The sequence below is a fragment of the Balaenoptera acutorostrata genome, chromosome 3, assembly GCF_949987535.1.
Source record: "Balaenoptera acutorostrata chromosome 3, mBalAcu1.1, whole genome shotgun sequence".
Lineage (NCBI taxonomy): Eukaryota > Metazoa > Chordata > Mammalia > Artiodactyla > Balaenopteridae > Balaenoptera > Balaenoptera acutorostrata.
Genome location: NC_080066.1, coordinates 32,004,685 through 32,031,456, shown reverse-complemented (window position 1 = coordinate 32,031,456; position 26,772 = coordinate 32,004,685). Strand labels below are relative to the sequence as shown.

The following is a 26,772-nucleotide window of genomic DNA, read 5'->3' as shown; positions in this document are numbered from 1 at the left end:
TTTTATTGATTCATGAGCCGTTCTAGAATGAATTGAGTATGGACACAGGGCCTCATTTCCTTGGATGCATAGCAGATAATTGTGCTTCTCCTGAACATTTGAATTGCTTTCCAGGTAGTCTTTTCTGAAGGATTTATCTTTAATATGATTAATCAGAAGCAGAGGACCTCCTGGGAATGTAAATTGGTGCAGCCACTATGGAAAACAGTATGGAGATTCCTCAAAAAATTAAAAATAGAGTTGCCATATGATCCTGCAATCCCAATACTGCATATATATCCAGAGAAAACTCTAATTTGAAAAGATACATGCACCCCAATGTTCATAGCAGCACTGTTTACAACAGCCAAGACATGGAAGCAACCTAAGTGTCCATCAACAGAGGAATGGATAAAGAAGATGTGGTAGATATATACAATGGAATATTACTCAGCCATAAAAAGGAATGAAATAGTGCCATTTGCAGCAACATGGTTGGACCTAGAGATTATCATACGAAGTGAAGTAAATAAATCAGACAGAGAAAGGCAAATATCATATGACATCACTTATATGTGGAATCTAAAATATGACACAAATGAACTTATCCAAGAAACAGAAACAGGCTCACAGACATAGAGAACAGACTTGTGGTTGCCAAGAGAGAGGGGGTGTGGGGAAGGGATGGATTGGGAGTTTGGGATTAACAGAGGTAAACCATTATATATAGGATAGATAAACAACAAGGTCCTACTGTATAGCACAGGGAACTATATTCAATATACTGTGATAAACCATAATGGAAAAGAATATAAAAAAGAATGTATATATGCGTATAATGAGTCACTTTGCTATACACCAGAAATTAACACATTGTAAATCAACTATACTTCAATAAAATGAAAAAAGAAGTATATATAAAGAAGCAGAGGCCCTCAATATGTTTGCCTACACCCCCCACTGTCGGGGTGGTGAACGCTCTTCTGGCCACACCCCTCCTGGGCCTTTTCTGAGGACCTGGACCTTGGATTGAAAAAAAAGTTTTAAAGGGTCCTGGGTAAAAGCCCTGGAGCGGGGAAAATGGTGTAGAACATATCCTTAGGGAAACATCAAGACATTATTTACTATACAGAAATAAAACACAGTTTGTGTGTTCAATAGGGGAAGAGTTAGATAATGTCCATTGGGCCAGGAAATATCATGTAGCCATTAAATAATACTTAATAGAGAGTTTCTACTGCATTCTCTCCCTTCAAACATCATTTAAAATGTTCCTCAATTCCCTGTATGTAGTAGGAAAAAAAAGTGTTCATGGAAGCGAGGCCAGTGTGGGTTACTCTCTTATTTAACCCACTTCAAGCCCTGCATGCAGGGCCATCATTTCCAGTTTCCCAGGAGGGGAAGGCCATTCATCCATTAAATATCTTGCCAAAGGCCTGACAGTAAGTGGAGGTCTGAATTTAAACAAGGACTTTCTGTCTTCATCTTTAATAGTGCCCCTGTAGGTTTGATGTAATTCTGCAGACCCTTCAAAGACGCGGCTGCCCTCCTGGGAGGCCACCGCGGGTCCTTCCATTTGTATCCACGGAAGACAGAATGGTTTGCACCATCAAACTCTGGAAAAGCCAACAACAGCATTGTATTTAATGGGGAAAACTTTTTAAAAACTAGATCATTCACAGGGGCCTGCTAAGCCCTACTGGAGCCTGAGGCAAAAAGAAAAAAATAAGTCATACCAATCTTTATTTAAAATTTTGATATTTTGTTCATTGTGGATTTTTTTTCCATTAAATTTTGATTTTTTAAAAGTATTCCATTAAAATCGTATCTGTTTTGATTCCTGAGTTTTTTTGGTGCCCTGTTAAATTTTGCACCCGAGGCGAGTGCCATGCCTGCCTTACCCTGGACCAGCCCTGGTTAAAAAGTAAAGGCATTTTCATTACAATTGGGAATAAGTCAGGGATGCCTCAGTACCACTGTCATGTAACTGTGGAAGTGCAGTGCAGCCAGACAAAATGCTGGAAAAGAGAATAAAATTATCAACTAAAACTATTGGAATTTTAAAATGGGCTTATAATACAAAAGCAGTAGGGATTTTTTTTTTCTATGTACCAACAATAGTCAGATATATATGATAGGAGAGAATATCCATTCCCCATGGCTACAGAAACTAATATGTCTTAGAATCAGCTTCCTCTGACATGTCTACAGCTATGAAGAAACCCACAGTGCTGTTGACATTTAAGACTTGAATAAATGGGGAGATATTTCTTGAGTGAAAAGACCCAATGTTGTGTGTATAAAATTTCATCATTGTTGGGCAGTAGAAAATAGAGTGGGAGATGATTTTGCAGCAAGCTGGCAGCAGTGGCTTGGCCACCTGGATTTTTTTGTTGAGGCGAGAAAAGGAAGGATCCTCTATTTTTTAAGAGTGGACAGAGGTGGGTTGTCCTCGGCCAAATCTGCTTGCTTCAAGGAACAATGTGCATGCCACCTGGAGCCAGAGGAAATGTGTTCTCTCTGACGTTGCCTGGGCCTGTGAGCTGCACCCCATCCCCAGCTGCAAGGAGTGCAGATTTCCCATGAGGGGGGCCAAACACCTCGCCTTGAAGTAGGCAATCTGGCCACTATCTGGAACCCTTTATTATCTTGAAATATTTAGCCCATCTGAAAAGCATACACGCGGAAGGTAGGGAGCAGCTTAGTTTCCTCCCAAATGATCGCCCCAGTGGTTTTCAAATTTTGTACACATTAAAAACCTGGATGCCGGATCACGGCTCTACCAATGAACTTGGGATGTCAGGCGTGAGTACCCGTAAAATTCCCCAGGTGGTTCCAGTGTGCAGCCCAAGTATCCCAATACCCCTCACCAAATAGACTATTCTTTTCCACATACCTTAGGGTGACCAGCCATCCTGGTTTTAGCACTGAAAGTGCTGTGTCCTCGGAAACTGTGTTCAGTCCCAGCAAACCGGGATGGCTGGTCACCGTACATGCTAGAGACTACATTCCTACGTGAACGTATGTCTGTTTCTGGACTTTCTCATCTATACCATTTCTGTCTGTCCAGCAACACTACCGTGCCATTTTAATTACCATGACTTTAGAGTATAGTTAAATGCTTGATAAGGCAAGTTCTCCTCACAGTCTCAGTTTTTAGATCTTTCCCAGCTATTTTCACAAGTTTGTTCTTCTAAATGAACATAAGAATTACTAGGTCAAGGTTTCCCCAGTATTCCACTGAGATTTTGGCTGGGACAGCCTTAAATTATAGATTACTTTGGACAAAACTCTAATTTGAAAAGATACATGCACCCCTATGTTCATAGCAGCACTGTGCACAATAGCCAAGACATGGAAACAACCTAAATGTCCATTGACAGAGGAATAGATAAAGAAGGTGTGATACATATATACGATGGAATATTACTCAGACATAAAAAGACAATGAAATAATGCCATTTGCAGCAACATGGATGGACATAGATATTATCAAACTAAGTGAAGTAAGTCAGAAAGAGAAAAACAAATACCATATGATATCACATATGTGGAATCTAAAATATGACACAAATGAACTTACCTATGAAACAAAAACAGACTCACGGACATAGAGAACAGACTTGTGGTTGCCAAGGGGGAGAGGGGGTGGGGGAGGGATGGATTGGGAGTTTGGGATTAGCAGATGCAAACCATTATATATAGAATGGATAAACAAGGTCCTGCTGTTGAATATAGCACAGGGAACTATAGTTGATATCCTGTGATGAACCATAATGGAAAAGAAAATGATAAAGAATGTGTGTGCGTGTGTGTATATATGTGTGTGTGTGTGTGTGTGTACACACACACATATATATACAGATGCACACATATATACATATATATGTATAAAACTGAATCACTTTGCTGTATAACAAAGATTAACACAACATTGTAACTCAACTATACTTCAATAAAATAAATTTAAAAATTATCGATTACTTGGGTAACATTAATAGGATCAGGATCTGCTCTATGTTACCATATACTTTAGTCCTTGAGTCTTATATTGGCCAGTAGGGTGTTGTATATCGGTGTGGGCATATACATCTAGGTGTGCGTAAGATGTTGTCCCCCCCAGATGACATAGAATTCAAAGTTAAGAAAGTAAGAGATACTGTGTACCTTGGTTTATCCTTTGACAAGGATGTGAATACTTGCAGTGTGCATGGCCTGGTGTCAGACCCTGGGGAGCTACAGAGATGCTACAGAGATGGTGCCCTGCCCTCTGCAAAGAAAAGGGACCCGTGTGCTCCTGTGCAAGTAACCACTAGCCCCATTGGCCCTCCACCATCCTGGCTTCCAAGGCATAGGAATCTGGTCACACCTTAGCCATCGCATTCCATACACACCTTAGGGACCACTTTGAGGAAGGCTTTTCCTGGAGATTGTGTCCAAAAGAGTGTTTGCCAAGTGCCTCGTATCATTCCTATAGCAGGTGGCACGTCTGTTGCGATTGGCTCTACTTTGTGAATGTGGGAAATCTGCTGTACAGCAATGCTTGGTACTCTTGGTGCATCCTCTCTGATCAGCTGTATTTTAGGGAACACTGGACACCTTGCTCTCTACCAGGAACAGATCTCTGGAATGGACCCGTCAGTTTCAGGGTTTGGGGGATGGGGTGACCCGGGAGGACGCTCAGACCCTGCAGGGTGCATCTCAGTGACGGTTTTCCTGGTGTGGGACCGCTTTCAGGCGTGTGGGCTGCTCTGGGGAAGTGAGGTGGATCTTTTAGCGTCTAGCGATCCTGTGGAGACACGGCCACTTGTGAGCCTCTCACTTCCCTAGAGGACGGGAAGGGTGTTTCCATTGGTCTCCATTCCTCCAGCCGCCTGTCCCCCAGTGTCTCCCGAAGGGGCGGAAAGAGAAATCCTGTGTCACGTGCCTGCTGAAGATTGCCCAATGACGCTGCATGGTTTGTGGGATAAAATGCAGGGTCCTGGGCGGTGGGGTACAGGACCCTCCCAGTTTGGGCTTTGCGGTGCCTGGCGGTGCCGTGACCCACATCCCGTAAGCAGCAGCCGCGTCCTTTGCACCCTCCTAGGTGTCCCCCTTCTGCTGGTGGTCCTCCCTCTGGTGTCCCCCTTCCTGGGCCCCCACCCCATCGAGCCTGTGAGGCTCAGGCTCACGTCCGGTGTCTCTGTGTGGCACTCGGCCTGGATGGCTCCTGGCAAATCCGGTCAGTGCTGTCGTTTGGAGTAAGGAGGAAGCAGAGGCTTGTGTGTGCCGGGGAGTGGGGGACGAGCTCGAGGCGGGTGGGGGGACTTGAGATGGGCTTCGAGGGGCAGTGGATTTCAACTTGGAAGGGGTAGGGCACCTGCTCATTGGCTTCATCATGTCTTTGGTATGAAAGCTTCCCTTTTTCTTTTTGAGAGCAAATAACCTGATCTTATGACCTTTTGTCTTGGTCACTTGGGCTCCACAGTCAGTGAGCATCTTCATAAAGTCATGAGTGAGACGGCCAACAGGCACATGCAAAGATGCGCAACATCACTAATCATTGGAGAAATGCAGATCAAAACCACAGTGATGTACCATCTGACACCAGTCGGAATGGCCATCGTTAAAAAGTCTCCAAACAATAAATGCTGGAAAGGGTGTGGAGAAAAGGGAACCCTCTACACGCTTGGTGGGAATGTAAATTGGTGCAACCACTATGGAGAACAGTATGGAGGTTCCTTAAAAAACTAAAAATAGAACTACCATATGACTCAGCAATCCCACTACTGGGCATATACCCAGAGAAAACCATGATTCAAAAAGACACGTGCACCCCAATGTTCATTGCAGCACTATTTACAATAGCCAGGACACGGAAGTAACCTAAATGCCCATCGACAGACGAATGGATAAAGAAGATGTGGTACATATATACAATGGAACATTACTCAGCCATAAGAAAGAATGAAATAATGCCATTTGCAGCAACATGCATGGACCTAGAGATTATCATACCAAGTGAAGTAAGTCAGAGAAAGACAAATATCGTATGATATCACTTATATGTGGTATCTAAAAAAAATGATATAAATGAACTTATTTACAAAACGAAAACAGATAGACATAGAAAAGAAACTAATGATTATCAAAGGGGAAAGGGTGGGGGAGGGATAAATTAGGAGTTTGGGATTAAAAGATACACACTACTTTATATAAAATAGATAAACAACAAGGATCTACTCTATAGTTCAGGAGACTATATTCAATATCTTGTAATAACCTGTTGTGGAAAAGACTCTGAAAAAGAATATATATATAAAACTGAATCACTGTGCTGTACACCTGAAAGTAACAACATTGTGAATCCACTATACTTCAAATAAAAAGAAAAACAAAGAGAGGGAAGTTACGAATGAGCGGGGAGTTGGGGGGAAAGCAGCAGGCGTCCTGGGGGTCGTCGGGGCCTCCTGCTCCTCCAGCCCCGGTGTCCTCCTCTCTCTTTGGCAGGTGTGTGCGCCGGTCCTGACACACCAGTCAGCTGGGGTGGGGGCGTCACGTCGTTTGAACACACTCGCGTTACATCGCTCTGCTGTAAACCGCGCTGGCGGGGTGTGCTTCTCGGGCTCTGACTGTCCTGTCCCCCCTTCCTCCCCACAGTGGCTGCCCCCTGGTGACAATGGCCGCGTGACTGCCCGCCATGGCCCACCGGAAGCGTCAGAACGCGGCGAGCAGCATGCTGGACCACAGGGCAAGGCCGGGCCTGGAGCCCGAGAGCGAGGATGTGGAGCTGCCCCTGGAGGAGTACGTGCCCAAGGGCCTGGAGCTGGCGGCCCTGCGGCCCGAGAGCCCTGCGCCCGCCGAGCAGGGCGGCCACGACCACAGCCCCGACGGGGACTCGAGCTCCGACTATGTGAACAACACCTCCGAGGAGGAGGACTATGACGAGGGCCTCCCCGAGGAAGAGGAGGGCATCACCTACTACATCCGCTACTGCCCCGAGGACGACAGCTACCTGCAGGGCACGGACTGCAACGGAGACGGCTACCTCGCCCACGACGCGCACCACCTGGAAACGGACGAGTGCCAGGAGGCAGTGGAGGAGTGGACAGACCCGGCGGGCCCACAGCCGCATGGCCGCGGGGACCAGGGCAGCCCCGGCTACCGGGATGGCCACCTCCCCACCCCAGAGCTTGAGGCCTCTATGCTGGAGGCCCAGGACCAGGAAGAGGGCGTCCACTACTGTCCCGGCGAAGGGGCCTACCAGGACTACTACCCCGCTGAGGCCAACGGGAACGAGGGCAGCGCATCCCCCTACCGCCCGAGGCGCGGGGACAGGGACCTGGAGGACCAGGAGGAGGACATCGACCAGATCGTGGCCGAGATCAAGATGAGCTTGAGCACGAGCAGCATCACCAGTGCCGGCGAGGCCAGCCCCGAGCACGCGCCGCTGCGGGCGCCCGAGCCGGGGCCCGGGGACTCCTCGGAGGCCGGCCCGCCTGCCGAGGCCAGCCGCGGCCCCAGCAGACACGAGGGCAGGCCCAAGTCCCTGAACCTCCCTCCCGAGGCCAAGCACCCCACAGACCCCCAGAGGAGCTTCAAGACCAAGGCCAGGACTCCCGAGGAGAGGCCAAAGTGGCCCCAAGAGCAGGTAGGACTCTGGCTGTCCCCAGGGAAGGGGATGGAGGGGCCCGGAGAGCAAAGGTGCTGCTGTAACCTGTAGATCAGAATGCGTGCCGAGCTCTCCATTCCCTCAGTTATGTGTGGATGGCCCAGCCACTCCTGTTCACCCATCAGGTGCTTTAGTAAATGTCAAGAAAATCTGATGGAAGGCTGATTGGCAACCAGGGCTCCCAGGAGACACCCCAGCTCACCCAGAAGAGGTTGGGTCTTAGTCTGCTTGCCCTGGATCTGCTCACGTGGGGGTGGTCCCTGTGACGGTTGCCCCTCACCAGGGGGCTTCTTCAGGCTGGCCGGACATCGGCAAGGATGCGGGGCTGCTGGCGAGTGCAGGCAGCTGTGGCCGGTGGTTGGGGGCAGCCTAGCATCGAGGGGCAGCGACCTGAGTGCATTTCACTGGGAATGGTTGTATCGGGTGACACTTCTCTGAAAGCCGGGGGATCTTGGCATGATGGGCGATTAGCTGTAAATAACCGTTTTGCAAATAATTATTTGAAGGTTTGACAAAGTCTTGGAGAAGAGATGCATACTAATGAGGTCAGTGGGTTTAAGCGTAACTGTATTTTCTTTTAATTATAGCAAAGTAAGTGTGTATTCTAATGAACACTTTTGACAAGCTGCCTTACAAAAAAAACTTACGTGTATATAAAAAGATGTGAATATTAGATGCATGTAAAGGAACTTCTATTTGGCTAAATCTGTGGACAAATGAGAATGAACTGCTTTCATATTTTTTAAAGGCTTCATTAACATTATTTTTTTCCCAGAAGAATTCATGCATTTGAAAAGTATAGATAGTGAGAGCTCGTGTTTGGGCAACAAGTCCTATTGACTCACTGTAGGTTTCTGGAACTTCCCTTTGATGCCTTTTGTTTTTTTTTTTTAAAGATCGTTAAGCATAAATTGACTTCACTTTCAGGATGTTCCTGTCATTTGAGGCCGTTCTCTGTGTGCTGGGGGCTTTGGGGTGTAAAGAAACTGCTGTGTGCTAGTGGATGTGGGGGGAGCCCCCCAACAATAGCGGCGGCTCTGGGGTCAAGGTCTGGGCTTTAGGGAATAGTACTGCCGTCCTTCTGCAGTCCTGGCAGGGCTGGACTCACCACCCAGCAGCGGCGATGGTGCCGCAGGTTGATGTGGACCACGCAAGGCAGGTGACGTGCTGAGCCTCGCCAGGACAAATGATGCCCAGACAAAGTTCTAGTCAAGAGAAATGATCTCTAGGGTACATGGTGGGGAGTGGACGAGACCTGATGTTGGACTTTACTTAAACCACATGCCAGTTTGAGTGAAAATGCAGCCCTTTGGGTTGGAGGGCTGGGGGTGGATGAGTGGGTGGAGGTGGGGGCCCAGAGGAGGTCTGTTCTTCAGACGTGGCATTGGGTGGAAGGGCAGGTACCTTTTCTCCCCAAATAGAGTGTTGCCTTGAAACAAATGCTCTTATCCAAGACCCCGGAAAGGCTCATTTATGCTGGTTTATTATTGCCTAGCTTTTCTGGCTTTATTCACTCATTCATTCACAAGTTAATTCCATCAAGGGGAGAGGCTGGCAATTCCCAGCTCAGGGCAGACAAGGGCCCCCGAAGAAACTGGCCTCCTCTTGAGGGCTCTGCCCTGGCTGGGTCGTCACGTCTTGTAGACCCGAATGGCCCATCCAGATGAAGAACACTTTGCAATTTGATCAAGTAGACCCGCTGGTGATAGGAACCCTCTTGAAAGCAAGATATGTGTGTGTGTCTGTGTGTGTCTGTGTGTCGGTGTGTGTCTGTGTGTAAAGAAGGAAGTTCCCTGGGAAGTTTGGCAATTCCTTGCTTCAGACCACAGCCTGCCTTTCTAAAAGGAACCCCCTTCTACCCTGGGAATATCCAGGCCGTGTGGCCCCCAACAGGTGCACAGGGTGCTCCTGAGTCCCACGCCGGCCCCCCCAGTACTGTGCACACAGTGAAGGCTGTGGTGGAAATCCCCTGAGGGAGAAATGGGCAGCGTCAGCCACCTCGGTGCTTAGACTGTTGGTTTGTAAAGCATGGTCCACGGCCCCGCAGCACCGGCGGCCCAGGACTGCCAGTGCCAAGGCTGCGTTTTGTTTTGTTTTTTTAATTAATTTTTATTGGAGTATAGTTGATTTACAATGTTGTGTTAGTTTCTGCTGTACAGCAAAGTCAATCAGTTATACGTATACATATATCCACTCTTTTTTAGATTATTTTCCCATATAGGTCATTACAGAGTATTGAGTAGAGTTCCCTGTGCTATACAGTAGGTCCTTATTAGCTAAGGCTGCATTTTAGCAAGATGCCACTTGCAGTTTGAGAAGCAACTCTTGGAGGACTCCTGTTGGAGGAGAAGTACATAGATAGCATCCTTCCTTTCTTCCCCTCATTTCAAAGCTCGAAAAGTTATGTCGTGGGTGCTTCTAAGAGTGCTGAATAGCACTTCACTCAGTCGCTGTATGGGCAACAATATTACAGTAGAATTAGAAATGGGACTGTGGTTCCCACCTTCTCAGACTCTGGCACAGAGCATAAACAATGTCTGTAGCTGCCATCGTGGTCCCACGTGTGATTCTGCCATCCCGCTTTTAAAATCTGACATGTTGTAAATGTCGCTCCGTGTTGTCATATCATTTTCATGATCCTTTTTGCCAGCCTTTGAAGTTCAGGCAATGGGCCATCTAATTGATTCGTCTGTACATACCCTGCCATGGAGCGTGCAGGTTGCGGATGGCATTTTCTTTTATATACGAGACTATACAGACCTCTTTGTATGAGGGAGGCAGGTTTTCCTCCTTTGGGTTTATTACTTGAGGATAAATTCCCAGGCTATGCATGAATGCTGACCATCTCCCCATGATCCTCTTGTCTGATACTTTTTTTTTCTTCTATGAATGTTTGGTGCCTTTTATCTTTTGGGGTCTCGATGCTTTTCCATTTCCTAACAGCACTTTATGCATGCACCACAGATGTTATTTTTTGCTGCAGATGTTTTTCTTTAGCCTCTTTTCTTTTGAAAAGGCTCCAGTTTGCAGTTAGAGCTGACCCCATGCAGCTCTGAGGAGACTGAGGGGTCTGCACAGGGGCACGCAGGTCTAGAGAACCTGAAGGAGGTGGACTTGGCATTGCAGGAAGCTAGGGTGTGATCGTGGGGAACAGAGGAGACCCGCATGTGAGTGTTTTTACAGCAAAAAAGTTTTTTCAAATCAATGCAAGTTTATTGAGGACATTTTGGAAAATAGAGGCAAAAAATATTTTGCCCTGTGACATTGTAGAATTCCAGCATTGAGTTTTCATTTTGTAGTAACCTACATGGGGAAAGAATCTGAAAAGGAATATATCTATAACTCAAGTGACTTTGCTGTACACCTGAAATAACACAACATGATAAATCAACTATACTTCAACAAAAAATAAATTAATTTAAAAACAAAACAAAAAGTTTTCAAATCGAAGAGACAAATTGCCTCTCAGGATTTCCCCGAAGCATCCGCGTAGAGGTGTTCTGTAAACAAGGTGTGCCTGGTCCTTATTATTCATGGATTCCGTATGTGTGAATTTGCCTACTCACTAGAGTTTATCTGTAACCTTAAAAATCTATACCCATGGCACTTATGCAGTCCTTTTCGGACATGCACAGACAGGCAAAAAAATTGAGTCATTCAACACGCCCGTTCCCAGCTAAGTTTGAACAAGGGGACGCCCTGCCTTCTTTCAGCTCGCACTATGAAAAAGCGTCCTTTTTGTGGTCCTTTTAGTGCTGTGTCTTTTGCATTTGTGTGCTTGTGGCTGGTGATAGAATGACCCCCAAGTGCAGTGCTGAAGTGCTGTCTAGTGTTCCTAAGTGCAAGAAGGCTGAGACATGCCTTTTGGAGAAAAACACGTGTTGTTAGGTGTTTCATTCAGGCGTGAATGACAGAGCTGTTGGCCATGAGTTCAGTGTTAACAAATAACAACATGGTACATTCAGAAAAAGGAAGAAGAATTTGCCGATCTGTACCTGGGGCTGCTCTACAGAGGAGTAACATCTGCAGTGTGTGAGGGAGTGATGGGAAGGTGGCTAACTTTGTGGATTTGTGAGATGACCACCCATTAAGAAACATCTTGTTATAAGGCTGAAAACCCTAACCCTAACCCTAGTCAACGAAATTGACAGTCTTGTTATCCCGGGTCAGGAAAATGTGAAACTCTTCTCAGCTAGTGTTTTATTATATATACTGGATATAATTAATTATTTGTGAGTAACACATGGTAAATAAGGTGTCTTTAAATAGAAACATACATAGAACAAGGTCATGTATGGATCGGTTGATGAAATGTGGGGACCAGAGGCTCAGGGGAACCTCATCCTGTATTTCCCCTGGGAACGGTGGTCCAGGATCCCCTCATTAGGGGTTCACGGCAACTTTATCGAACATAACAGCCACGAACAAGGAGAGCTGACTGTATCGGGTTGGCGAATGACTTTGAGAAACTCTGCTGCAAAGCCTTCCCCTTCCTAGAGATCCCCTCCGTGCTCGCATGGGTGCCGCCTTCATCCCAGACTCCCAGCGGCGAAGACACCCCAGCCCTGCTCCGCCCGCCTCTCCTGAACACTCTGGAGCCTCAAGCCCTTTTCTCTCCCTGCAGGAATACACCAGCCGAAGATGCACATCCTCGGGGCAGAGGGCCAGACCATGTGACATCCCAAGACCTTTCCCCGTATGGCTCAGTCCCAGGATGGTCACCATTAACCCACAGTGGTGGGAAAGCTGTCACCTCTGTCACCTGTGGGACCCGTGGCTTCTGAGGATTTAATGTTTCTTGTTTTGCCATTTGTGGAAAATCCCTGGGTGACGGTGGAGGTGACGCTGGTGTGGGTAGTGACTGCCAGCACCGTGCTAGGGCTTTGTGTGTGTGATCTCAGTGAATCTTAGAGCAACCGGAAGAGGTAGGGACTAGGGTTATTCCCATTTTACAGATGAGGCCTTTGAGACCTGTGTGGGGTCAGTACTGTATCCATGGTTACACAGTGTGAGGGCTGAACAGTTTGTTAGGGCAAGGCTCGCGCCCGTGACCCTGGGCAGCTCTAGAAGAGGTGATGCCGAGCTCAGCGAGGGGGTGAGTGTGGGTGAGTTTCCTCTGCCCTGTCGTCTGTTTACTCGTTATCATGAGACCTGACGGGCTCTGTTGTTCTCGGCGAGTGTGTCCTGGCACCAGCAAGGTGACCGGCAGACACCAGACCTCCGGCCTGTAAAACTGTCGCAACGTCCTGACTTCATGAGGGCTCAGGCCATAGATCAAATCAATCAAGTAGAGATTATTCATGGGGCATTTTTCTTAATTTTATTGAACTTTGGTGACATGAAATATTGATTTTCTTTTTTTACATACAGCAATTAAAGGATGCATGAGTTGGGTCCAGCCAGATGCATATTGAATATCCAGATAGAATGGCCGTTTCTGCACCTGCCAGGGTGGTCCTCTGCCCTTTGGCAGCGAGGCCAGGAGTGTGGAGGGAGGACCCCACCCGGGCTGGTGTCACAGCTTAGGGGGACCGGGCGAGTCCTCAGTGCACCTCCTGTGAAGAGGGGTGCCCCCCGTGCTCCTGGGGGCACGGTAAGAGCATGTTTGTCCAGCACCAAAGATCGTGGTTCCGTGGGTCTTCGGGGTGCCTGGGGTGACAGGCTCTTGTGGTCCCTGCTGTGCATCTGTGTTTGGCAAGGACTCGCTTGTGACAGCTGTTGTGAGATCAGGTCCTCCAGAAACCCCTGCTCTGTGCCCGAACTTCTTTCAGAGACTCTCCATCCTCTGGGCCTTGTAGATTCCTAGGGCTGCAGCCTTCCCTGGCCCTCCGTGCCCCTGTGGGCTGGGTACACATCAGGGCTTCAGTGATCGTAGAGTTTAAGGCTTCAGATTTATGTGACCACCATGTGGAGCGGCTCCGCACGTCTGGAGGGCAAACCAAAGGCGTGTTTTGATTCTTTGGGGTTTTCATGATTTCTGTTTATTATCAGCCCAGCCAGTGTTTTCTAGAAAGAGCCCTCTGACAATAGAAAAAAGAAAGATCAATACATCGTAGTCAATACAGCAGTTAGAGGGAGGTGTGATCCAGGGCCCCGAGGCCATATCACACGCACGAGTGTTCAGCGTTGCTCCCTGTGTGGACGCCTTTGCTGTGATTGGCGTTCAGTCAAGACTTGCTTCATGCAGGACCTTTGGAGATGGTGGCAGGAATGCTGCCACCAAATAGGGAGGGGGAATATTAGGGGCAGGGGCAACCTCGGTCTGCCCTGTGTGGGGGGTGGCACCGTGATGCTCTCTCTGGGCTCACACGTGCCTTGTCCAGCGGCGTATGAAGCAAGTATGAGCACCTGCTTTTTGTAGAGGACCCCCTGGCCCTGAGAGGCTGAGAGAAGAGCATCCCGGGGTCGCTGGTGCCCAGGTGGAAGCAGGTGTGCAAGGGACCCTGGTGCTTGCAACAGTGCCCGGGTGGGAACAGTCTGCCCAGACCTGGCCCCCAGGTCGGACCAAGCTGGAGAAAGAGCCCTCGGGCAGGTGCTGAGGACAGGGCTTGGGGGGGGGGAGGGGGGAGGGGTGTCCAGGGGCATGGTGGGACAGGGGAAGGTCCTCAGCACCCCCGAGGCCTCCGTGGAGCACAGCTGGCCTCTTCCTTCCTGCAGCCCTGCTCCAGTTCTGCAGCCGTCCCCACTCCTCTGCCTGCCCGCCCGGGCATCAGTCCTGGACGTCCCTTTGCTCATGGGGAGAGTGCATGGAAGGGTCCCCGGGCTCCTGTGCCCCTCCCCAGCCTCCTCCCCGCCCAGTGCGCCTGCTGTCACTAATTCCCGGGACCGCCCTGGAAAACGAAATCCAGGCCTCGGCATCCTAAGCCCCTCGCTTGATCTGCCCGAGCTCCCAAACTTGATTTCTTGGAGCCCATTTGCCGAGTCAGCGCAATGTCCTGATTTGATTTTTATGAAGCCTCTTGAGGACCTGTGACTAGAGGTGGCTGTTATTTTCATGGAGCAGTTCATCTGGCAGGAATCTGGGATGGCGTCAGGGCTTTTAAAGTCTAGTTAAAGCAGGGCTTCTAAAACACTGTCTTTATTGTTTGGGAAAATCGTGTAAAGCCCCTCCCCTAACAGTAATCTAGAAAGTTCCTTCCCTGCCCCCCTCCTCCACCCTCGAGAGAGTTGGGGCTAGTGGTTAAGAGCACAGATGGCAGAGCCAGGAAGCCTGGACCTCACTCCGCTGCACCAGCTCCTGGCTCTGGAACGTTCTGGACATGCCTCCCGGGGCTGTGGGAGCAGAGCTGATTGGATCAGTATATGGCGATGGACGGTGAGGGGCGTGGAGCGCTTGCCGTGAGGAGGAGGATACGGGTCTTACATCCGTGGGAATCTCAGGAGGTGGGGGAGGCAGTCAGGTGAGGCTCTGCACGCAGCTGGGACCGTGCTGGGTTGGGCAGGGAGCAAGATGATGTCCCCGTCTTCTGGGGTGACGTCAAGGGAGGGACAAAGCCAGCAGGGTGAGGCAGGATGAGAGGAGGCATGGGACTGACCAGGGACACCCTGGAGATGGGTGGGGCCTGATGGGCGGGGGTGACAGGTGGGGTGGGAGCAGCTCCCCAGGTGCCCTCGGACTCCCCCCTCTCTGCAGGCCCTCTTCAGGTGCCCCCTCTCCCCGCAGGGATTTCTTGGGGGGCGGTTCTCACATCCTCCTGGTGGCATCCTCAGCCCCTTTCTGCTCTGGATTCCCTGATCTGGGGGGCCGGGGTGGCAGCCACACATCTCCAAGGGCGCCCTGATTTTCTCACACTCGATTTTGAATTGAAACTTAACTGAGAACCCCGCTTTCCAGGCAGATGAGCTGGGCTCCAGACCACCGGTCTCTCTCTAATTCCAAACGCCGTCCCTCCTTTACCCGGGGTTTCTGAACGTAATTCCCACTCCCCATCTCCTGGGCTGGCTGGCGTCTGCGAGCCCTCCCACGCAGTCTGTGCGAAGTGCACTTACGATGTGCCAGGCCCTGGGGGTGCAGAGATGAAAGTGACTTAAGCCGGCATCGAGAAGCTCGTTCTAGAGGGAGACACACACGCAGAGACTCCCCGTCCACCCGGGTGGGGCTGGGTGATCAGCAGAGACCCCGCTGCCCAGCCCGTGAGTCCCTTGCAGGCTTCCTGGGGATGGGCTCCTGCATGGGTGATAAGCAGAGAGGTCCCGGGACTTTGAGGGGGGCTTTGGGAAGTCAGCTGACCAGGCGGGCTGAACGTGGAGGTCACGGGCGTCCTTAGCATGCAGTGGGGTTGGGGATTGTGACGGGGGCCAGAGCCCTGAAGGAGGACCGGTGGAAGGTGAAGGTCTGGACTGAGGATGCTGATGAGAGAGGGACAGAGCAGGGCCATCAGGGGGATGGGGAACTGGGAGGGCCCTGAGCATCTCTGGTGGATGGCCAGGGCAGAGGCTCCCGTGTGGGAGCGCAGGGGATGGGTGGGGAGCGTCTATAAGGGCAGGCAGGGAGGGATCTGAGGAGGTGCCAGCAGGCAGAGGGTGCCCACCACGTGCGGAGCTGGGATTGCGTTGCTTTGACTCGAATTGCACTGCTTTGCCAGTGGTGTGTATCCAGGGCAGGTTTCGGGGAAGGAGAGAGGCGGGTGGGGGACTGAGGCAGGGCGCTGCCCCACCTGCATCTCCCATCCTCGGGCCCCTGCAGCACCGCCACCGTCCCCAACATGTGCCAGGGGCTCAAGACACATCCCACAAGATCAGTCAGTCACATGACCTTCCCCAGGAAGTGCAGGGCTCCATGGGAGAATATATAGTAACAACTTCTGTTCAGGGAGAAAGACCACATTGCTGAGCACGAGATTCGGAGATAGAACAGCCTGGCGATGGCAGTCACAGGGTTTGCACCCCAAAGCACTCAGATAGCGGTCAATGCTAATCAGTTACTAAAAAAGACACGGCACTGTGGTAATAGGAGGCTAACCAAGAAGAGCTCCCAACCCTACATCAGATAATACCGTGGACAGCTCAGGAAGACGAAGCACAGCTCAGAAAGGCTGAGAAGGGGGTGTGGCACAGGATGGCACCCCGGGGCCTAGCGTGGACTCCAGACCCTGCCAAGACCACTGGCAGCCTTCACGGAAGAGAAGCTGCTCTCTCCACCTGAGACCAAGCCAAGGCCCAGACTACTGGAGCTGAAGGATGCTTGGATCTGGGCTTGCAGAATCTCATTGCCCGGCTGCTCAGGTTGGTTTCAACAGCCAGCAGACGGTCCTCTTAAGAGCTGGCAGTGTGCTGTCCTTGGTGCTGATGCACTGCTGGGTCTGCCCCACAGTTGACCACCCTGCCCCGCTCTGGGTGCAGTCAGGCCAGCAGGTCAGCGAGCCTGCGCTAGACTTTGGCCGAGGGGTTACTTCTCAGGACAGTGCTCGGGGTACCATGTCAGGTAGGAGGGAGGTTGTTGTTCGGGGCGTTGCCTGTTTGCCCTCCTCTTCATTGGCCCGAACACTTGCAAACGGCCTCTGATTCTGCCTCTGGGACCTATCGGCCCACTCTGACTTCTGGTGCAGCCCTATCCCTCCCCTCACCCTTCCCACTTAGACTTTGGATCTCACGCTTCCCCTCAAAGCAGCCCTCGGTGCCGGCTGGGAGACCTCTGTTCCTGACCTTCACTTCCAGAGCTTCTGGGTCTCTGGCTGTGGAGGGGTATGCACTGACACAGACTCACCCACCCAAGTGTCTTCCTCAGAAGGGCTCAGACCCAGACCACCCCACACCCAAGCCAGGTCTCTGGGTACTTCTGAGTTCCTCTGGCTACTTCTGCTGCTGCTTTCTTCTCTAGTCATTGAAAATAGATGCTCTTCCTTGCTGTGATCTATTCCCTTCTACATTCATTCATTCGTTTATTCATTCACGGGGACCCAAGTATATAAAAGGTAGCATGCTGGTCACTTTTAGAAATATGAATGTTAATTTCAAGAAAGGAGGGATAGTCTAGCCATTCACCAGTCCTCAAAACCCGCTCCAGACACAAGAGTAGTGGCGGGTCACGGTGCTTCTTGCTGCATTGGATTTGTAAATCACGGGAAATGTCATGAAGTGGAATTGCTGCCCGAGGTTTTTCTTGCCTAATATCTTATTAATATTTAATCTCCAACCCTCTTTTAAATGACAAAAAAAATGAAATCGGATGAATTAAGCCAAAGGTTTCCAAGTCACTTAAAATATGGGCCGTTTGGCCCATATTCAGAGATCATGGCCTGGTAATTTTTACAGTATTTGTGGGAAGATTGATTTCTCTTCTGTACCACAGTTATAATGATCAAGTTCCAAAAAAAGACTTTTACATACAAAGCAAAATTGTTCAGCCCTAAAAAAAAAAGGAAATTCTGACACCTGCTACAACGGGGATGAACCTTGAGGCCACTATGCTGAGTGAAATTAGCCAGTCACAAAAAGACAAATCCTGTATGATTCCACCCAGTGAGGTACCTAGATTAATTAAATCCATAGAGACAGAAGTGGACTGATGGTTGCCAGGTTAGGGGTGGGGGGAATGGGGGTTAGTGTTTAAAGGGGACAGAGCTTCCGTTGGGGATGATGAAAAGTTCTGTGGCCGGATGGTGATGATGATTGCACATCAGTGTGAATGAACTTAATGCCACTTAATTGTCCACTTAAAATTGGCTAAAACGATACATTTTATTTTATGTATATTTGCCACAATAAAAAAAAGAAAGAAAGAAAAGGCTCTTGTCTCATTAACTGGCCTGAGCCAATTTGAATCATCTAAAACTAAGTTGAGCCAGTCTGAGCCCATGAAGGGGCAGAGGAGTGGTGGACACCAGATTATTAATCCTGCTGGGCTTTCACATAGGTCATGCAGACCACTGGGTTATGTAAAATGGTTGAGCTCATACCATGTTAGTATCATTAAAAGAAGAATATGTTGTCAAATGTACCATGAAAATACTCTCTTTCCTCATCCTCAGCTTTAAGGAAACCAGATGTTCTGTTTTGCATATTCATGACAGTTGAGCAGGTAGATTTAATAGAAGCTTACTGGATGCTTGGGATCTCCTTTACACATTAGCTGGTTAAACTTGTTTTTCAAATTAGGAGTCATAGGACTTAGTGTTGGCAGCCATAGGCAGTTCCATTGAGTTGTTTATTATTTAGGACTAATAGGATTGATTGGAATGGAGAACTCCTTCCGGAATTGCGAATTGCGAATCTCGAGAACAGAGAGCTGGTCTTGGCAGTTCCCTGCTGGGAAGGGCAGTCTCTATAGACAAGTGGGAGTTAAATATGGGAAGTGCCTTGGAGCTGGAATTCGAACATTGACTTAGCATGGTCATCTGGTTTCTTCTGACCTGGGTGCCTTAGTGTCATCCATTTATCTGATGCCATGCTCGCTCTCACAGAACGTGTGTGGGATGCGCTCTAGGCTGAGGGTGGGGAGCAGCTGGGGGAACAGGGAGGGTCTCAGGGCTCCCGGGAGCCCCTGGCCTGAGCCTGCCATAAGGCCAAGAGATTGCTCTTCACTTTGGAGGGTCGCTGTCGTTAAACTGCTCACACAGGGCTTCTCACCTTGCAGTTAGCGGGGGCCGGGGTGTTTGTAGCAAGCTGGTGGAACCCGTGGGAAAAGCAGCCTGCTGGCCCCCAGCTACGGATGGAGAAGGGGTCATGGAGCTTTTCTCCTTTGAGAGTTGAGCTAAATCAAACATGACACTCCCCGTTTCTGTAGCTCTGCCTGCAGTGATGGGACTCCCTCCTTCCCCACGAGGGAATACGACTGACATCCCAGGTGCGAGGCTGGTGCCCAGGATGGAGGAGTGTCTGAGGTCCTGCTGCTGCTGTCTGGGTGGCCTGCCTCCTTCCCCCGACCCACCCTCCTCCCCTTGCCCTTTGCATCCCTCAGGAGGGCTGGTCCTGCATAAGCTGGTTGTGAACTTTGTACAGGGGTCTAGTGCTGAGCTGAAGGGAGTATCAGAGGCAGAGGCAGTGTGTTTTAGATCTTTCGAGGGCTCTGCTTACTCTTTCTTTCCCTGTTACTTTAAAATTGTAGCTATAGACACATACCATGAAATTTACCATTTTGACCATTTTAGAGTGTACAATTCAATGGCGTTCAGCACAGTGTTGTACAACCACCACTATTTAGTTCCAGAACATTTTCATCACCCCAAAAGGAGACCCCATACTTATTTGGCAGTATCAGTCCCCAATCTCCCCTCCTTCTAGCCCCCAGTAATGACAAATCGGCTTCCTTCCTGTGCAAGCAGACCCCCTGAGATACTGTGGTTTGGTTCCAGACCACTGCAATAAAGTGAATGTCTCAATAAAGCAAATCACAAATCTTTTGATGGCTCAGTGCATCTAAAAGTTATGTTTACGCTATACTGTAGTCGATCAGGTGTGTAATAACATCTGAAAAAACAATGTACACACCTTAATTTAAGAGTACTTTATTGCTAAAAAATACTAAGCATCATCTGAGCCTTCAAGGAGTCGTAATCTGTTTTGCTGGTGGAGGGTCTTGCCTCGATGCTGACGGCTGCTGGCTGATCAGGCTGGTGGTGCCTGAAGGCTGGCTGGCTGCGGCAATTTCTTAAAATGAGACGACAGTGAAATTTACCCCATGGATGGACTCTTCCTTTCACAAATGATTTCTCTGTCTCATGCAGTGCTGTCTGATAGCATTTTACCCACGGTAGAACTTCTTTCAAAACTGGAGTCAGTCCATCCAATTTTGAAATTCTCCTGCTGCTTTATCAACTAAGTTTATGTAATATTCTAAATTCTTTGTTGTCATTTCAGCAGTCTTCACAACATCTTCACCAGGATTAGATTCCTTCTCAAGAAACCACTTTCTTTGCTCATCCATAAGAAGCAACTCCTCATCCATTCAAGTTTTATCATGAGAGTGCAGCAACTCAGCCCCATCTTCAGGCTCCACTTCTAATTCTAGTTCTCTTACTGTTTCCACCACATCTGCAGTTACTTCCTCCACTGAAGTCTGAATCCCTCAAAGTCATCCGTGAGAGCTGGAATCAGCTTCTTCTAAATTCCTGTTAATGTTGATATTCTGACCTCTTTCCAAGAATCACAAATGTTCTTAGTGCCATCTAGAATGGTGAATCCTTTCCAAAATGTTTCAATTTACTTTGCCCAGATCCATCAGAGGAATCACTGTCTATGGCAGCTGTAGCCTTCCAAAATGTAAGTATTTCTTAAATAATAAGATTTGAAAATTGAAATTCCTTCTTGATCCATGGGCCACAGCATGGATGTTGTCTTAGCAGGCATGAAAACATGAATCTCTTATATCTCCATCAGAGCTCTCGGGTGACCAGGTGCATTGTCAGTGAGCAGTAATATTATGTGCATTGTCAGTGAGCAGTAATATTTTGAAAGAAATCTTTTTTTTTCTGAGCAGTAGGGTCTCAACAGTGGGCTTAAAATAGCCAGTAAATCATGTTGTAAATAGATGTGCTGTCATCCAGGCTTTGTTGTTGCAGTTAGAGAGCACAGGCAGAGTAGATTTAGCATAATTCTTAAGGGCCCTAGGAATTTTGGAATGGTAAGTGAGCATTGGCTTCAACCTAAAGTCACCAGCTGTGTTAGCCCCGAACAAGAGAGTCAGCCTGTCCTTTGAAGCTTTGAAGCCAGGCACTGACTTTTCCTCTCTAGCTATGAAAGCCCTAGATGGCATTTTTCCAATAGAAGGCTGTTTCATCTACATTGAAAAGTTGTAGTGTAGAGTAGCCACCTTCATTAATGATCTTAGCTAGATCTTCTGGATAACTTGCTGCAGCTTCTTCATCAGCACTTGCTGCTTCACCTTTACTTTTATGTAATGGAAAAGGCTTCTTTCCTTAAACCTCATGAACCAACCCCTGCTAGCTTCAGATTTTTCTTCTGCAGCTTCCTCACCTCTCTCAGCCTTCATAGAGTTGAAGAGAGTTAGGGCCTTGCTCTGGATTAGGCTTTGGTTTAAGGGAATGTTGTGGCTGGGTTTGATCTTCTATCCAGATCACTACAACTTTCCCCATATCAGCAGTAAGGCTGCTTCACTTTCTCATCATTCATGTGTTCACTGGAGTAGCACTTTTAATATCCTTCAAGAACTTTTCCTTTGTGTTCACAATTAAGCTGCTCTTTAGTGCAAGAGGTCTAGCTTTCGGCCTGTCTTGGCTTTCCATATGCCTTCACTAAGCCTAATCATTAGTTTTTGACTTAAAGTGAGAGACATGAAACTCTTCCTTTCACTTGAACACTTGGAGGCCACTGTATGGTATTAATTGGCCTAATTTCAGTATTGTTGTGTCTCAGGGAATAGAGAGGCCCAAGAAGAGGGAGAGAGAGGTCAGTGGAGGAGTCAGAACCCACACATTTATCAGTTAAGTTCATTGTCTAATATGAGTGTGGTCTGTGGTGCCCCAGACAATTACAATAGTAACATCAAAGATCACTGATCACCATAACAAACATAATAATCATGAAAAAGTTTGAAATATTGCACGACTTACCAACACGTGACACAGAGACACAAAGTAAGCAAACGTTGTTGGAAAAATGGCACCAATAGATGAACTCAACACAGGGTTGCCACGAACCTTCAATTTGTGAATAACGCAATATCTGCAAAGCACAGCAAAGTGAAATGCAATAAAACAAGGTCTCTCTGTATAGATTTGCCTGTTTGTAGACATTTTATCTAAATGTAATCATATAATATGTGGCCCTTTTTGTCTGGCTTCTTTCACTTAACATGATGTTTTCAGGGTTCGCCCGTGTTGTAGTGTGTATCATGACCTCATTCCTTTTCATGGCTGAATGATGTTCCATTGAATGGATATACCACATTTTTTTAATCCATTCATCAGTTGACAGACATTTGGGTTGTTTCCACCTTTTGACTATTGTGAATCATGCTGCCATGACCATCCCTGTACGTTTTTGTGTAGACACCTGCTTTCAGCTCCTTTGGGTCTACACCTCAGAGTGGAATTGCTGGGTCACATGGGCATTTAATGTTTAACTTCGTGAGGTATCACAGACTGCTTTTCACAGCAGCTAGACATTTTACATTCCCACCAAAAACGCATCAGGATTCTAGTTACGCTCAAATTAAAAAAAAGGAACAGCCTGAACGAAGCCTTGATGGCATGGCATCTGGACGCACCATTGTTCAAGGGTGGCTTTAGTTGACCTGTGTGTTTGTTAATACCCTGGCTGGCCCCACAGAGTCTGAGGCAGCAGGACCACTGAGTTATGCCTCGGTGCTGGTCGGGAAGCTGTCCTGGGCCTAGACCTTTGTTATGTGCATCTTCCCGTCCTGAATGCGGGTGCCCAGGGTGGTGCAGGACACAGAGCAGATGCCTGCTCGACTGGCCATGTGGACGCAGACTCTGGGCAGTGCTTGACGAAGGATGGAAACGTAGATGCCAATGAAATATCTGGTTCTGCTCAAAAATGCTAGTCCCCCGGGTACCACCTGCCCTTCCTGGGACCCTGTGAAAAAAGAGTGAATGATGGAGTGGAGAAGTGATGGGGCCCCGGGGGCAGTGGCGGAGGAAGTTTTAGTGGACGAGTCTCAGAGAACAAGGCCAGGCCCTGAGTGGCTTCCCCAGTGCATCTTGTCATGATTCTCGTAAGCCGGAGATCGGCTTCAAAAAGATGCAATCATCCCCAGAGGGATAACTATGATAAGAATAAAGACTTTATCCAAGCTCTCCTCCTCCTGCAGATAAATATCACAGAGTGACCTGAATCGTAAGAGGAATGGGAGAAAAAGAACAAAATTGTCATTTTTCGGAGCCACCTATTTGTCAGGGGATGGATTGGAGGGCCTTTGAGAGAAGACCTGGAGGGCGCTGATGAGACCGTCAGTGGCCCCGTGGGTTATGCTCTCAGTTTGGCCCCACGGGAGCATCCTCTGTGTTGCTGCCCCAGCTGCCCCTGCTGAGCTGGAATGTCCGATGAGTTGGGCTGACCGATGCCTTTGAAAACAGAGCAAGAAACAACTCCTGGAGAAGACTCCTGCAGCACTTGGGGTTTCTCTGACTCAGAGTTGTGTCTGGGGGCAGATAGGGCAGTCCAGCAGCTTCCTTGGCTTTGCATTCATGCTGTCTGTCCCTCACTGAGCTCCCCTCCATGTCACTCACGTGCTTGTCATTCAGGACAGCGCTCGGAAACAATGCAGCTTTTGTTCCAGATGGTGTGAGCAGGCGTGCGTTTGTTTGCTGTTATTCCATCTGAAGCCATGTGGGGTATATTGCCAGATTTTCAGTTTAATCCAGCAGACACAATTAGAATTGACACGTTAAAAAATCCTAGCTTTAGTTTCCCTAACTAGAGCCAAGATATTTATTTGAACAATTTATTCAAATTAGTGTATTTTTCTTACAAGCAAGTCATCTCTGCCCTGAACAGCTGTCCCTGGTTCTGGCATCTTGTGACCAGCCTGTGCCATCACATCGTGCTCTGGTCTCCAGGCTCCATGGAGTGGGGTTCGGGGGGTCCCCACTGCATTAGCATATTTCAGGTCACATGTTTCACTCACCCCTCCCCCCCAGCAATGGCTCATGGGGGGTCCAGTGGGTGGCACCGAGAACGCCCCACTACAGGTACTTGATGAGGTATGTGGCCCTCCCATCCCTGTTGGCATCTTATTTTGAGGTGTGCCTGGCTGCTGTACCGTGGGGAGGGCACAAAAGGATTTAAACAGCATTTCCCTCTAAGATCCATATGGGCCTCTAACCATGTTCATTTCAGATCCTGTGTCCCCTGCTGCCAAGCCCCCCACCCTGGCCCCTGAGATGAAAATTTGAGCACCAGATGGGCTCTCCCAAGGAGAAGCAGCACAAGCCGTCCTCCTGCCTCTCTGGAAACAACCCTGGCTGTTTATTATGAGATGCAGTTGTCATGGTGATGAGTGGTCGGAGGGAGTTAGAGAAAATGTTGGCCTGGGGTTGAGGCTGTAGAAGCTTTGGGGAGAAGCTGCCCTTGTATGTGGACCTGAGACCTTGTGTTGCCTGTGGTCACCACATGCTGTGGTCCCACACTGAGTTGTCTGGGGGATGGTGTAGGGCACTGACTTCCAGCCTGGGTTCCCCTGGCCAAGCCCAAACTGCATCCCCCAGAAGGGATACCTCTTCCATTTGCCAGAGACACCCAATAGAAGGCCAGCAGCGGTCCTGGTGTTGCCGTTTCCCACTATGTATTTGGCACCATGATGACAGTCTGTTGCCCCATATGACGGCCCTCTTTCTGCCAGAAAAATTAGGTTCTAGCCCAACCTGTAACATTTGTAGAAGGAGTGTTATCTTAGTCCTTTTGGGTTGCTAAAACAGAATACCATAAACTGGGGGACTTAGAAACAACAGACATTTACTTCTTAGTTCTGGAGGCTGGAAGTCCAAGATCAAGGTGCTGGCAGATTTGGTGTCTGGTGAGAACCCACTTCCCTAAACAGCCATCTTCTTTTACATCCTCACGTGGCAGGAGGGGCGAGGGAGCTCTCTGGGATCCCCTTTATAAGGGCACTAATCCCATTCATGAGGACCCCACCCTCATGAGCTCATCTAATCCTAATGACCTCCTAACAGCCCACCTCCTAATACCATTGCCCTGGGGGTTAGGTTTCAACATATGAATTTTGGCAGCAGGGGCAGGGGGGGACACAAATATTCAGTGTGTACTAGGTGTGGTTGACCCCGTTTTCATTTTTCAGTTGGTTGGTTGGTTTCTTTGGGGTTTTTGGAGTTTCCTGGTGCCTGTTCGGCTCCTTGTAAGGCAGTTCAGGCCTTCAGGAAATGAAGTTTGTGAACTCAGCCTAGGGACGGTCACCAGGTTAGAAATTTCGCAAACAAGAAGGTAAAATACTGATGTGCTCTAAGTGGACCTTGAAATTGGGAGGTGTACAGGACAGCAGAGGGTTGTCTGGGGCATGTCCCACATTAGAGCCTTACTTAAGGCGGACGGGAACACCCTTTGAGGTGAGAGACCCCTTTGGACATTACAGGAGGTTTTTCCTGGTGTGTCTTGTCCACAGCCGGAGGTGCAGAGCCAGTAGGGCTGTGGCAGGATTAGGAGTTCGGGAAGAAGCCTGGCTCCAGTGGGACCCTGGCAGGAGTGACCCCTTCAGGCTCAGCCCTGTAGGAAGGGGTGCTGTCCGCTCAGCTTGGGTAGCATGGATCCATGGTGGGCAGATTAGACCTGAAAGGAGAAGGATGGGGCCAGACCTGAAAGGAGGGCTGTGATGGGTGGAGCAGGGGGCCCCAGAGCCCCGCCTCGGGACAGACCAGAACAGCGGGGCCAGGTCAGGGCCCACCGGCGCCGTCTGGGGGCTCACGGGGCTTTGGGGCAGGGGCAGTCCTTTGGGCTTCCAGCAAGGAAGAGGGGACCAAGCAGACATCTGACCCTCCTGGCCCCAGCTGTGCCCTGCACCCCCTCTGCTCCGGGAAGGCCTCATTTCTTCCTGTGGGTTGAGCGAGCCCAGATTGCTCTCGGGATGTGGCACAAATCTGCCCAGTCCTTAATGCCCAGCCAGCTTTGTCCACCTCCTGTCTGAGCCATCCCCTCCATGTCCGCGGCCTCTGAAGCCCAGTGGTACCTGCAGTCATGGAGAGGATGCTCAGCTAGAATCCCTGGTCTGCCTGGTGGACAACCCCCTTGTTCCCTTCAGGGCTAGGACGGTGGGCCTGGGTCTTTTCATTTTTCTCTAACCCCCGCACAGGGATCTAATGAAGAGTCACAGGCCATGACAGTAACAGTCTAGGGCAGGGAAGACACGACACATGGCTGTGCTGCCTGAGGCTGTGGGTACCTGGCTATTCCTGTCCACACCTGGAGACTCAGTCCTCTTACCTGTAAAGCAGGAATGGGCACATCCATCTCATATGGGAAAGGATGTGATCAATAATGTTACTTATTTATAAATAAACATAATGTAAATATGAGTATAATGTATATGTATGTTCATAATATAAATTTATTTATTTATAAATAAAACTTACTAATGTCATTGGCATAATCATATTGTCACTGCTTGATAATCTATTTCCAGAAAGTTCTGGAACTTGACTTAAGATGCTGGCTCACCAGAGCCTCCTTTGGGGTTTGGACAGTGATTTCAGTGCTTGGATCTGGAGAGATCT

The 26,772-nt window shown here is 48.9% G+C and overlaps 1 protein-coding gene across 6 annotated transcripts in view; it reads left to right on the top strand.

Annotated features, from left to right (window-relative positions):
* Window positions 1–26,772, top strand: part of APBA2 (amyloid beta precursor protein binding family A member 2) — a 230,565-nt gene that overhangs the window by 156,711 nt on the left and 47,082 nt on the right. For all 6 annotated transcript variants that reach the window (XM_057544712.1, XM_057544710.1, XM_057544709.1 and 3 more), the window contains one exon: window positions 6,619–7,609. In XM_057544712.1, coding sequence (XP_057400695.1) covers window positions 6,659–7,609 — 951 coding nt within the window. In that variant the 5' untranslated portion in view covers window positions 6,619–6,658. The remainder of the gene's footprint in view (window positions 1–6,618; window positions 7,610–26,772) is intronic.